This window comes from Mustela putorius, unplaced genomic scaffold (genome assembly GCF_011764305.1).
Source record: "Mustela putorius furo isolate JIRA1106 unplaced genomic scaffold, ASM1176430v1.1 tig00000193_pilon_pilon_pilon, whole genome shotgun sequence".
NCBI lineage: Eukaryota > Metazoa > Chordata > Mammalia > Carnivora > Mustelidae > Mustela > Mustela putorius.
Genome location: NW_025421309.1, coordinates 1,466,387 through 1,479,871, shown reverse-complemented (window position 1 = coordinate 1,479,871; position 13,485 = coordinate 1,466,387). Strand labels below are relative to the sequence as shown.

General features: G+C 44.7%; 1 protein-coding gene across 1 annotated transcript in view; it reads right to left on the bottom strand.

Annotated features, from left to right (window-relative positions):
- Window positions 1–432: 432 nt before the first annotated feature.
- The window catches only part of CORO1C (coronin 1C), a 74,701-nt gene continuing 61,648 nt past the window's right edge, over window positions 433–13,485 (bottom strand). Inside the window, exons 5-11 of the mRNA XM_004779086.3 lie at window positions 11,440–11,621; window positions 10,176–10,295; window positions 9,093–9,197; window positions 6,967–7,112; window positions 4,709–4,766; window positions 4,369–4,614; window positions 433–2,862 (exon numbers count right to left, since the gene is read on the bottom strand). Of these exons, the coding sequence (XP_004779143.1) occupies window positions 2,743–2,862; window positions 4,369–4,614; window positions 4,709–4,766; window positions 6,967–7,112; window positions 9,093–9,197; window positions 10,176–10,295; window positions 11,440–11,621 (977 nt within the window). The 3' untranslated portion in view covers window positions 433–2,742. The remainder of the gene's footprint in view (window positions 2,863–4,368; window positions 4,615–4,708; window positions 4,767–6,966; window positions 7,113–9,092; window positions 9,198–10,175; window positions 10,296–11,439; window positions 11,622–13,485) is intronic.

Here is a 13,485-nt window from a genome sequence, read left to right as displayed (position 1 = left end):
AGCCGAGGGCCGTACTTGTACTAAAGAAAGCAATGCTTTCAAAGGCACGGTTGGGGACTCAGCTGGTCGCAGTCACACTGTGAGCCAAGCGCAGTGGCGAGGGCTCTCTGTGCGGCCAGGTGCAGTTATCTCTCTTCCAAGTGACGTGGCATTTGTATCCTTCCTTCAAAGCAGGGAAAGGGATGCCTCAAGATGAGATCATCTTCCCCAGATCCCACCCCTGGTAAAAGCTGGAGGCCTGCTAGAACCCGGCACAGAGCCCTCACTCTGCTATACCCCACTCAACCTCCCCCTGTGTGGGAGTGCAGCGGTGACCCCACCTCCTCTGTACTCACCCTTAGAGAAGAACAGTTGCCCAGCTGGTTCCACTGAGTCACAGAGGCTGTGAGCTGCCTCAGAGACAGCTGGGATGTGAAATAAACACGGACACCATTTTGTAATCAATGACTTTTATCTTTGAAAATGGAAGCAAGTGTTTTGACAGAATACTATGGCTGCTCTATAAGAGCCGATCTAGGAGTAATTCACTGGTTTTCCTCTGGGATAGCACGGCTTTAAAAAGAAGGGGGAAGAAAAGGAAAAGACACAACAGGAAGAATAATCCACAAAGCTTCAGGCGTCGACTCCAAGCCTGGCTGGGCATCCATTCATTAAATAAGTCACAAGCTACACACTAAGATCAGGGTAATTTCTCCTTGCCCTCTGTCTTCTCTTTGAACCACATTTGCTATGGTGTTCCACCACCACCAACAGTTTCCTTTACTTAATTTGGTATCAGAACCTTAAAACATTTCTCAATCTTAAAAATGAAGGTCCTCAAGATTACGTTGATAAAGAAGCATGTACAGGTTTGAGTATAAGTCACTGTGATTACTGCTTTCCTTACATCTCATTATCCACTCCAATATTTTACATACACACACACACACACACACACACACACACACACACCCAAACATTCAGAAGTTGTGGAGACAGCAATCCCAATACTGGGTAAAAACACGGTACTTGTCCTACAGGGACATTAGCCCCAGCTCGGCTGTGCATTCCAACCCAATGTCGCCACACTCCACCTCCATCCTGGCTCCGTTACAGATGCTCCCTTGCCAGTCTCATGCCACACCAGGAGGAACAGGAACGAGCGCGCCCCTGGGGAGGCCCACTGGCACTGTATGTTTCGTGTTCAACCACACTCACTCAGCCCTTCCCAGAGATTCCTTAGATCTTGTTCCTCAAGCATGCAAAATGAGAACATGGAAATGGGAGAGAAGTTCAGGATAACTTAGGAATGGAACAGGTCATCAGAACTCAGTCGCTGCATCTGGGGAGCCTCTGTGTGAGCTGGAGGGGCATGGCAGGTTGGTTTGTGTTGAGAGCGTGCGAAAGGACAGGTCTGTACACATTACCGCTACAGCAGAGCCTTGACCCCCTGGTCTTGCATCATGCTAGACCATTCTCCTCACTCTCAATATTCCATAGCGCCCTCCAGCCTCCTCTTAGCTGAATGTGGGGAGGGCTGAAAAGCAGGAGGACAGAAGGACTGGCTGGGGGAGCCCTGAGAGAGGTGGCTGCATCCATGAGACCGCGGGAAGGGCAGGGGCTCCGGTGGTGCAGGGAGAGCTGCTGCTGCCTCCTGTACAGCACAGGGACAGCATGGGATGTGCGGGAGAGCAGAGGATCACGGGGTGGGGGGGTACGCACTCCCCTTCAGTTTCCCTAGGTCTTAGTCCCCTACTGTACTCAAGAGCTAGGCAAGCTGCTGAAATGGGCAAGAGGGAGCACTCCACAGTGGCTTCTGTGGCTTCTTGTCCCCAGCACCCTTGTCAAGTATTGACTGAAACCTGAAACATGATGTTTAAAGTGATTAATGCAATAGATTCTATGTGTGTAACAAAACTGGAGAAACACATGCTAGTTTAGGTTAGATTATAATCATCTGAAGCACAGGATAACCAAGAAGTGAAATTCCATTCTGGTACAACCACCCAATTTCTAGAAAAGAGAAAGGAAAGAAAGGAAGCAATACAATAGGAGCTTTTTTGATCAGAGACTCCATTAAAGGAGAGGGTGGTGATGCGAACCCACGTGATTTTTCAAGTCTTCCTTCTGTAGTCATGAGGATGACCAGGTTTGTGCTGCAAACGAGCCAGCACCATGTGGCTACTGCTCTGATTGTTCTCAGATGAATGTGTATACAAAATAATATCTTCATTTAGTTTATAAACATACACAGTGCTGTCCCTTTCAAATTAAGGAAAAAAAAACCACACACAAATACTGCAAAGTAGCAAAATACAAGGGGGAAAAAAAAGCTACTTTTGGTTTTGGCAACATTAAAAAAAAAGAAATACAAAAAGCAATGTGGCATTGGTCCCTGTTTATAAAAAAAAAGGTACTTGGGCACGACACTGAATCAGAATTGGTTGGTTTTCTAAAATTCAGAGTATCTGGGATTTTAAAAGTAGCACTTTTGTCTTTTAAAAGTTCGACAAGTCACATAACACTTAAAACATCAAAAAAGCTTTCTGATAAAAAGCTCAGCTTTTAAATCACATTTTGTTTCTGCAAATTTGGGAGACGAATTGCGTTCTTACTGGAATGTGGCCTATCGCTGGTTGATAAATGTGACACGGAATGTCCTCCGAATGGCAGTGCCTCCCTTTTGCCCTCCCTGGGACCACGCCAACAACCAGCTACCAAGCACAAGTTCCTGCTCCCATTTTGGGGGTTGGGGGTGGACCTTCAGGCTGCGATCTTCGCCATCTGCTGTTCTAACTTGGAAATGCGCTCATCTTGATTGCAGATTGTGTCTTTTATAGATTTGATCTCTTTTAAAATCTCATCCAACTTGGCTTCGTTTTGCTAAGGAAACCAGAAAAGACGGTGGGGTGGAGAGACAAGAGGTTACTAAAACACAGTAAACAAACCTTACCACAGTTGAGAATTTATAAGGCATACAATCTCATTTTCTACTTTGGAAGTGGCAAGCCACAGGCACCAAACTGGGCCTTCCAAGAGAAGGCCACCTGTCAGCTAGTCAGTCCACCTGCCGCCCACAGCAGAACCAGGTTCCCAGAGCGCTGCACCCATTCCCTGTGCCTGGGCACTTACCTGCACTGAGACTCAGGACATAAACTGTGGGACAGGACTAATCCTTCCAGGGCTGCCCCACAGCCGAACCACCCCATGCAATGTCATGAGTAAATTCTTTCTTTCTTTCTTTCTTTCTTTATTTTTGAAGATTTTATTTATCTATTTGACAGAGAGAAACACTGCAAGAGAGAGAACACAAGCAGAGGGAGTGGGAGAGGGAGAAGCAGGCTTCCCACTGAGCAGGGAGCCCGAAAAAAGGCCAGATCCCAGGACCCTGGGATCACAACCCAAGCTGAAGGCAGATGCTTAATGACTGAGCCACCATAAGGAGTAAAATCTATGTGACCTGGGTCAGAGGTGAAGCTACAGAGCTCCTACCATCTCCCAGGAAGGGTCCTTCTCAGGAGCTAAACCCCCTGCCCTGCTTGCTAGAACTCTTCTGAAGAGGACTCAGTCTGTCCCAGGTGGAGGTGATTCATTTGGAAACCCTGCAAGCCATAGCACCTCACGTGGTTTCCTCAGTCACGGCCAAAGCAGCAGCTCCTCCAGGCACCTTGGCTCTTCATTCCACACACCTTCTTACTGACAACTCACTGCCCTTCCTAGGGCTCCCTGGGATCCTGCTCTACTCTCACCAACTCCCCACGCACACCCTGTCCTCCCTAGCTAGACCCTGTTCTCCCCCAACAGCAGCAGCACCCCCCAGGGGCCATGCGGGTCTCCTACATCAAGCTCTGGGTTCCCACCACTCCACTGAAATGGTTCTTGCCAAGAGGCCCAAGATCATCTTTGCTGCTAAGTCTTACTCACCACCAGATGCTTCTCTCCGTAACACCGAGTACCCCTGAACCCTCTCACCACGTTTTCCCCTTCCTGGGGCCTTCTCTTCCCAGCACCTGCAGCCCCACACTCTTGTGTTTCATTTCTACCCCAATAAGACATCAATGTAAACATGGGGGAGAAACAGTTAAGAAAATACCCAAGCAGGGACACCTAGTGGCTCAGTCAGTTAAGTGTCTGCCTTCCGCTCAGGTCATGATCCCAGGGTCCTGGGATGGAGCCCCCCCACATCGGGTTCTCTGCTCAGCAGGGAGCCTGCTTCCTCCTCTCTCTCTGCCTGCCTTTCTGCCTACTTGTGATTTCACTCTCTCTCTCCCTCTGTCAAATAAATAAATAAATAAATCTTAAAAAAAAAAAAAAAAAAAAAAACCTTTAAAAAAATAAATAAAAGCCCTGAGCCAGCCAAGCTCACTCTCCAGCTCCTGCAGTCCTTACCACACTAGCCGTGTCTGGGGTTTTCTTGGCGACACTGATCAGGTCACACTTCTTATTTGCAGTGGGCTTGCTATCCAGAATGTTCTTCTTGACCACCTTGAGATCCCGGTTTTTGCCAGGAATGTATCCATGCTTTAAGGAGATGAGGACGGGATCCGCATTTTTCCCCTCAAACCACTCCTCTGCCTCCAGTGCTGCTTCAGGCCCCGCTGTGTCAGGATACAGGTCATCTTGGAAAAGGTCAGACTACAGAGACATTTTGGGAAAATCCTTAGGAAGACAGCCCTGGAATTTTAAAAATCTTTTTAAACATGAATTGCCTAGGAAACTGGGCACTTACCTTCCTGGGAACAGTCATGATAATAGGCTCACACTTCCTCTCATGAAGTTTGAAGAATCTTCAAGGGGGAAATAAAGGCAAAGTTGTATTAAGTGAAACAGGAGGCCAGATAACAGGCTTCCTGACCAAAAACTAATCTTCTACATTGCTGTATGGGATACGAAATGCTTTGCCAATCACCTTAGCAGATCTATCAGGGGAACAGGTACATTTTGTGTTCCTATTTTCCAGATGAAATGACAGAAGTCAAGAGAAACTGTGCTAGGAAATAGTGGACTAGAAACAAAACCCAGGAGAATTCTGTCTGTGCTTCTGGGGATGGTCCAACCCCAGTCATCTGGGGGCTGACCTGCCAAGGTGGAACCTCCACCACTGACAATGAGTCACTTCTGGAGAAGTCACCAAGTCAGCAGTCAGGAGAGAGCAAACACCCAATATTAGACAGCAACGATCTATGACTTGGAGGCCAGGTCTTCTGCCAACTAGAGGTGACTGAACATCTGTCAACATAAAGAGGATTTTTAAAAAGGAAAACAATCTTAAGATTAAAATTTTGTCATCCAAGTTAACCACATCATGTCTAAAGCTCAAGAAAAAATTGAAATTAAATGTGGGAAGAGTGGGAAGCTCTACAGTCAGCTTGGCAGTAAAAAAAAAAGACTGCCCTGGGACTGCCAGGCAGCTCAAGGACTGAGAACGGCAGCATGTTCAGCACAGCACCCAGCATCTAACGAATACTCAAGAAACACTTCCTACGTAGGAGGTGTCCTGAATGATTGTGCTTATAGACTTTTAAACTGTTAGATGACAGTAAAATAAAGGCCTTCCCAAATACTGGAGTCAATCTTAAGTTTGGATTCAATCTATTTTGAACCATATTTTGATGAGATTGGTTTATACCATAATTTTGAATTATCTGTGACAGCTTTCCTTCACTAACTCCAGGTATAGAGAGTTAAATGTATTTAAAAAACAAACAAACAAAATACTTAGACTAATTAATATAAAAAGGGACATCTAAAAATTATTTTTATTTTTCAAAGATGTATTACTTATGTGACTAGGACAGCATGGTTAGGCAGATGTCCTTAGACATGCAGTATTGTGGGGCACCTGGGTGGCTTGGTTGGTTAAGTGCCTGACTCTCGACTTTGGCTCAGGTCATGATCTCAGGATCATGAGATTAAGCCCCACGTCAGGCTCTGCACTCAGTGGGGAGTCTGCTTGAGATCTCTGTCTTTCCCTCTGTCTCTCTCTCTTTGCCCCTCCCACTGTATGTGCTCTCTCTCTCTAAAATAAATTCTAAAAAAAAAAAAAAAAAAAAAGAAATATAGTTTTCTACAAATGTGCGGTATGACCACAGGCCTGATAGTGCAGTGCTAGTCATTCTGTTGTTTAAAATGGACAGTCATTCATTCATGAGTCTCAGGGACTATCTTTTGTTGACTAGGAGGAGAAAAAGGCCTATCCCCTAGGAAGACCACTAGCGTTATACAATATAAAATTTTGAAAAAACCACAGGGGTAGAGAGGCGGGAATTCTGTAACACAGCTGAACTTCCTGAATCAAGTTAACCCAACACCCAGCTATCGGTCTTTGGCTTCTCTAACAGGATCCACGAGGTCCACAATTCAGTTTGGAACTTGTTTGTCCCCCAACAGGGCAGAAAAACCATCCCTTCTTTCCATCCCAGGGGCAGGCTCTCCCTGCTTGCCTCCCAGGGACACTGGCCACAGCCTCAGCCTGAAGACAAGAGATGAAGGCTACAGTATTTGCGTAAGTCCGCAGTGCGCCTCAGCTAATCGATGCACCACAGGTTATGCAGTCTGAAGACTGGGGAGGGGCACAATTCAAGTAAATGATTTTGAAAGGTTCTTCACTGTTGTAGAAGTCCATGTTCCCGGGCACCTGAGTAGTCTGCCTTCAGCTCAGGTCATGAACTCCCGGTCCTGGGATCAAGCCCCGCATCAGGCTCCCAGCTTAGCTGGAGGTCTGCTTCTCCTCCTCCCTCTGCTACTCCCCCTGCTTGTGCCCTCTCCTGTCTCTCTCTCTCTCTCTCTCTCTCAAATGAATAAATAAAATCTTCTTAAAAAGTAAATAAAACTCTGTGTTCCTAAGTGTGGGCAGGAAACGAGATACCAAGTCCACGTGACCACAAAGGGCACACAGACTGGCTCCAGGCACGACAGGCGGAGGTACTGCTCTTGTGAAGCAGGCAGCACAGACAATCTGAAGACTTGACCAGACCGACTCTTTACCTGGCAATCTCACATTTGTTAACATCGAGTCCCCTCTTGGGCATGTAGCCCATCCCTCTCTGAGGCTCCTTGCTGCTGAATGTGTTGAGGTAGTGGACGTACGGGGATTCATCTGTGATCTCAAAATAGCGGATACTGCTGTCACCCTATAAGAAATCAGAGACAAGTTCATGCTGAATGTTACTTAAAGCATCTGGTTGAAGTGGGGTCTCTCTCCCCCTAAGCCCCGCATTAACCGGGACTCTGCCTCAGGGGCCATTTGCTTTCTCTTCAGAGGAAGAGGGTATGATGGTTGCTCTTCCTGGCAAAGCACGCCCTCACTTATCAGATGCTAGAACGTCCTTCAAACGGTCTCCTCCGCCTCCTGTTGAAGCCTCGAATTTGACTCCACTGAGCCTAGACACTAAGTCAGAGTCAGGGCAAAAATGTTAACACCTCTGGCCAAGCAACTGCAACTGCAGTTCAACTTCAGAGAACAAACAGAAGTCTGGACTGTGGAGAAGGCAGTGATGGATTCTCATTGGCAACAAAATGGTGTCGTTCACAGACCTGAGGGCACTGACATCGGCCAATCAGATAACTATAAAAAGTAAGATTTTTATAATTCAGAAACATTAAGAATAAACAGCTCTTAAATCATTCTTAATTCATTATTCTTAACTCATAGTAATTCTTAGTTCATAATTAAGATACTCACTAAAACATGAGTATCCTTTAACTTCGGAAGGCAGTGCTCTCTCGTAACCGTGTGTCAAATTCTGTGACACATTTGCTTAGAAAGGTCAGATGTTTCTGAAGATCTGAAGTATATGCTAGTCTCTCCAAGTATAACTAACTGTCACACAATTACACCAACCTGAACAATGAAGGCAAGGCTGCCTGCCAGAAGCAGCATGCTTGGTATGTATGCGTGTGCCTGTGATAGAAATAACCAGGCAGTTTTATGCCCTTGCCTTCAAGGCTCTCATTTTGCATGGTTTCTACTTGTTTCAACGATGTAAATATCTAAAGCAATGGTGAAAAAGCTAAACACAGACTGTTTCCTGCATACTCAAAACAACCTTCCACCTCATGTTAATAATATCTGGGTAACCACTCCTGTTACTTGTTTTGATGTACTCTATGGCAGCTGTGAACATCTGAAGTAAAATGACTTTCCAGGAAACAGACAAGACCCCAGTTTCTAAGCAACTGATCTATGACTATGTAGAGCATGCTCAGTCAACTATGAGAAGGGAGACATCTCTGGCTTTACCTAGCAAGGGGCCATCTAACAGGTTTGAGGCAAATACATCAACAGCTCCAGTTGCATTAATTCATTTATTTCAACTACAGAAATTCTAAGGAAAACGGAACCTACGAAAGAAGAAGGAACTTTCAGGTTACTGCCCACTAAAAAGAAATCATCATCATCATCAATCTGGCAACACCGTAGTTAGGAAGACTGTAAGGCAGTAAGGTAGGCTTTCTGATTTCAGTGTGGGGTCTTCCTGTAACAAGTGTCACCTTCTGAAAGTAGGCAGACCACATATTTTTCAAGCTCAGGGCCCTAATGCTGAGCTCCAGGAAAAAGAAAAACATCCTGGAGCATCTCTGAGGCCTTCAAAAGCTCCTGCCTACAAAGCACTATTCTCCCTACAAGTCCGCGGCATGTGGCGTAAGGACCTACATGCCAATGGAGGGCTCCTTGGCGGATTTCTGCATTAGATGCAGTGACCTCATTACTCATTCGTCACACCATTACAGAGCAATCTAAAATCCCGGATCCCACGGCACCAGAGGTGAAAGGACAATCAGCGTGTCCTCTTTTTCTCATTAGAGTGCCTGAGCAAAAAAGCTATCCCTGTTAGCATCTGCCCCAGCACCAGAGCCCCATCCCTGCTGCAGTCAGAAGTCCTGAACACAGTATGTTATCACCACACAAATGACAAGTTCAAAGGGTCCAGTCTCAAGACTGAAAACACACCAAAATCACTGGTCCTTATTTTAGCTTAAGACACACACAGAAATCAGAGAAATTAAAATATTAAAATGATATAAGGCACTGTGCATCTACTACATCTCTGAAGGATACTTTTCCTCCTACAAGATTAAATTTACTATCAAACATTAAAATGACTGTTTACCTTTCCACATAAGTAAATGATACTGGTGTCAGGGTCATAGAAGGGCAGCAATACCCCATTGCTAGTGTCCATTTCATGAAGAGCAATTGGTTCTTGCATATTTTTCTGGGAAAAAGATACAAATATATGTATTTGTATACATATACTTTACAAGGGGAATCATTCTTTTATCCCTAATTACGTGAGCAATTTCCTAGAGTAATGAAGCTTTAACAATGCACATATAATATTCATACATGTAAATGCCAACTCAAACACATAAATATCAATTTTCCAACCCACTGAAAACTGTCAATCTGACAACATCAATGTACACACTGGTGTGATTCCATGACAAAGATGAGACAGACGGCCCTTGTCCTTTGTAGCTATTTTCTTTTTCTTTTTACTTTTTAAAAAAAATGTATTTCTTTGGAGTAGGCTCCATGCCCAATGTAGGGCTTGCACTCATGACCCTGAGATCAAGAGTCACACACTCTGAGTCAGGCAGGCACCCTATTTTCTTTTTTAAAAGAAATGTTTCTTATTGCAAATACACATTCTTTGTTAAAAGTTACAGAAAGACCATAAAAATCACCCCATATTCCATAATCCCACAGTCCAGTGGGTAGCAAAAACAATGACCGTTTTTGTCTACTTCCTTCCTTCCAACACACACACACACACACACACACACACACAGAGACTGAGATCATACTGTGTATTCAGTTTTGTTATTTTTTCACTTATGCTATTCTCAACATTTTCTTAAGTATGACTATTTTGATTTAAACATTTGATCAAATTCTTTATAAAATAAAGTTTGGAACTTGTTTCCCAAGTCCCAAACACTGGCTTTTTTGTGCATTCTTTTTTAAAAAATGCAGTCAACACAGACTGCTTGAGAGGATCAAGAACGCATTTTGTAATACATGTAAAGCACTAAGTCTCCGGTGAGGATGAGAATGTCCACCCAATTAAGATCAGCAGAAGTTCAGGTAACTACACTAAGAATCCTGTAATCCATTTACCCACCCAAAGACCTGCTCAGAAAAGAGAGAAAGCTCAAGTGTAAACCAGTGGAAAGGCTGGGAAGGGGCATACCGGATTCCAGAGAGCCAGCTGCCGCTCACTCATGCGGCTGAAACCAGTGGTAAAGACATTCCCGTCAGCCAGAAAGATGGCTCTCATGGGTCTTGCTCCTTCATGTGCTTTCTCTTTCTCCTGGGGGACCAAGAATAATATGCATATTATATTCAAACTGCAAGAAAGGTGAGGTGAGGTGGAGTGGGGTGGGAGAGTGGGGGCTCATACACTAAATCCAACCCATGCTCCCCATGCCATTCAGATTACCAGGCATGCACGTGTGTGTGTGTAAGCTTCCTCCCAAGATGAGAAAACAAAGAGACTATGTAATTTGGCCAAGGTCCCTTAGCTAGTGAGTAAGCAAAAATGCCAGGAGTTGACTCAAAAGCCTCACTCCTTCACCATGCCCTACTGCCAACCCAAGCCCATGCCCTGCAAAAATAAAAAACATGAAAGGACTGCCAGATGTCCGTTTCTCAAGAGGATAACCTGGAAGTTGGATATACCCTATGGTTTCCACCAAATTCATTGGACAGAAGGAAGTCTAGTTCAGTTAACCCCCTTCCTTAATTTCATTTGTTCATTGAGAGTGCACTAGTAGTGAGCCCTGGAAGGTTCTGATGGAGAAAGCACTTGGCGCAAAGCCGGGCAAGTCCCCAGTGCTCAGTAAGCACTAGTCACAACAGCCAGCTAACTCTTAAGAGGTAAAACTGCCAAAGAACCAGCACCTTCCAGAGTGAGGCAAATGCAGGACCAGAGACTGGGGCTGATGCAAGACATTCTGAGATCCAGCACCTGCTGTTTCAACCCCAGCTCAAGTCCCAAATGCCCACCACCTTCTGTCTGCTGAGGCCTACTGAGTAGCAGAAACTGAAATATTGAGCTAAAGAGAACCTGCGGCATCTCTGTGAGGTACTCTGACGATGGCTGCAGGAAGAGGCGGGGATCTGTACTGAGCACTAAGCCAGGAATGCAGTTAACTGTTTAGGTTAGCTGATCCAGACTTGTGAATTTTCAAGGCCTCTAGTGAACTGATAAAAAATTTGTTTCTTTTTGAAAAATGGTCACCAAGTGAGAGATAAGACTTGTATAAATGCTAGAATGTCCAGCTCTGAAGGGTGGCTGGGAGGCAGAAGCCTATATAAGGCTCTGTGGATTCACGGTCCAGTGTCTGCACACAAGGCTCCGCTGACCAGGGGCAAGGCTTCTATAGCCTGCCTTAATAAGTTCACACTCACTGAAGTGGTACCAAGATGGGGGGTTTTATCCCAAGCATACTTACAGCAATGATCTCTTGTTTCCTAGGATCGATTACTCTCACTTTCTTGTCTTTGGAAGCTGTGCAGATCAGACTGCCATTCCGGTTCCAGCTCACGTTGTAAATCATATCTGAATGCATATCATCCAAGTTTATAAGGGCTTCCCCTGTCCCCACATTCCAGATGATGATGGCATTATCACAGCCTGAAAGCAAGCAAAGCCACACCCCTCAGAGACTAGAAACACCTGTACACCAACACTTGAAAGCTACAAATACAGTGAGGGGGACGTACGCACAGAAAGACAGACACTGATTTTAAGTGGCTCTATTTACTTGCTGTGAGTTAGAAACTCAAGCGACAAAGAAATAAGACATCTATATAAAAGAAATGTGTTAAAGGGAAAACATGGTTTGCTAAGTTTGGGTTCATCTGAAACAAACAAAAAGCAATGGCAAGAGAACTCTAAAATAAAATCCCATGTGTTTTGAGAGTTAGCTGGGGCCAGTGGACCCCATGTGATCTTAAGCTTCCCTTTTCTAGTATAACCAACATCAGAATGAATACAGCTTACTTCTTCTCCAGCAGAACTAAAAATAAAGAGTTTAAATACCTGTGTAGAACATGCAACAAAAATGTGAGACAAGCGGGTTATTCAGATCAGTAATACTATAAACATGGTCTTATATCAAAGCATGGCAAATCAAGTAAGCGGAAGGGAAATGCATGTGCTCACAACAGGTCTTTATCTTTAAAAGGGGAGAGAAAGAGGTCAAGATCAATGTCCAAAATGTCATCAAGCAGGTGTGTGGATTCAGAAGCTGATCCCTGAAGAGGCCACAGTGCTGATGCAGCCACACCTCTCTGCTCACCGACTCCACTTTCCTTCAGGCATCAGGCGCCAAGGCCCCTTTATTTTATTCATTCATTCATTCATTTATAAAGATTGATTTATTTTACAGAAGGGGTGAGGAAGGGTAGGTGGGAAGAGAGAATCTCAAGCAGGCTCCCTGCCGAGTGGGGAGCCCGATGAGGGACTCAATGCCAAGACCCTTGGACCATGCTCAACTGATTTAGCCACCTAGGTGACTCACCCAAGACTCCTTAAAAAGCAGGTGCCATTTGTTCCTTCCAGGACAAGGAGGAAGCAAAATAAGGGATGGATATCCTGAAGATAAATTCTTGCCAATAAGCCAATTTTGTAAGCACTTCAAAAAAAAAAAAAAAAAAAGTAGCCACTGATAACCAGACACCTAAATTGTCTGTGGGCTAGAAACAGGAGACTGGGGGGAGGGGGGAAGCCTGTGCAACAGTAAAGCTGCAGCTGAACCCTGGGGTGAGATTTGACCCTTCCTTTGCCTTGTGCACCAGAGGCAAATGTGTAACTTCAGCCACCATGAATGGATCATGTAGTCGTAAAATATGCAAAACACTGCCATCAACCGTTCTCCTTTGCCTGTGAAAGGCAGAATGGGGATCAGTCAGCTGATGTTCGACTTTGATGACAAGGGGCTGCAGAAAAATTTCCACGATGGAATTCCACCTCTGGAACTATTTTATCTCCTTATCAGACTGAGTAGAACATCAGGAGGGTTCCCAGGTAGAGTCACTTGTGATTTTAACTAAAAAGAGAGTTTTAGATAGCATCTTTTTTGAACAGTAGCCCTTGGTTTCAATAGGTACCTGGTGTTTTTTAACTTTCCTTATTATATCATAAACACCCTCTATTCCTAGTTAAAAACTCAACTATCCCTTTCCTTTTTACTGGTGAGGGGAAAGATTTTTAAAATTTTACTAACATTTGGGGCGCCTGGGTGGCTCAGTGGGTTAAAACCTCTGCCTTCCGCTCTGGTCGTGGTCCCAGGGTCCTGGGATTGAGCCCCACATCAGGCTCTCTGCTCAGCAGGGAGCCTGCTTCCTCATCTCTCTTGCTTTGCCTGCCTCTCTGCCTACTTGTGATCTCTATTTGTCAAATAAGTAAATAAAATCTTAAAAAAAAAATTCTACTAACATTAGTACTCCTTTTTTTTTATAAATCAATTTTATTATGATATCATTTACATACAATC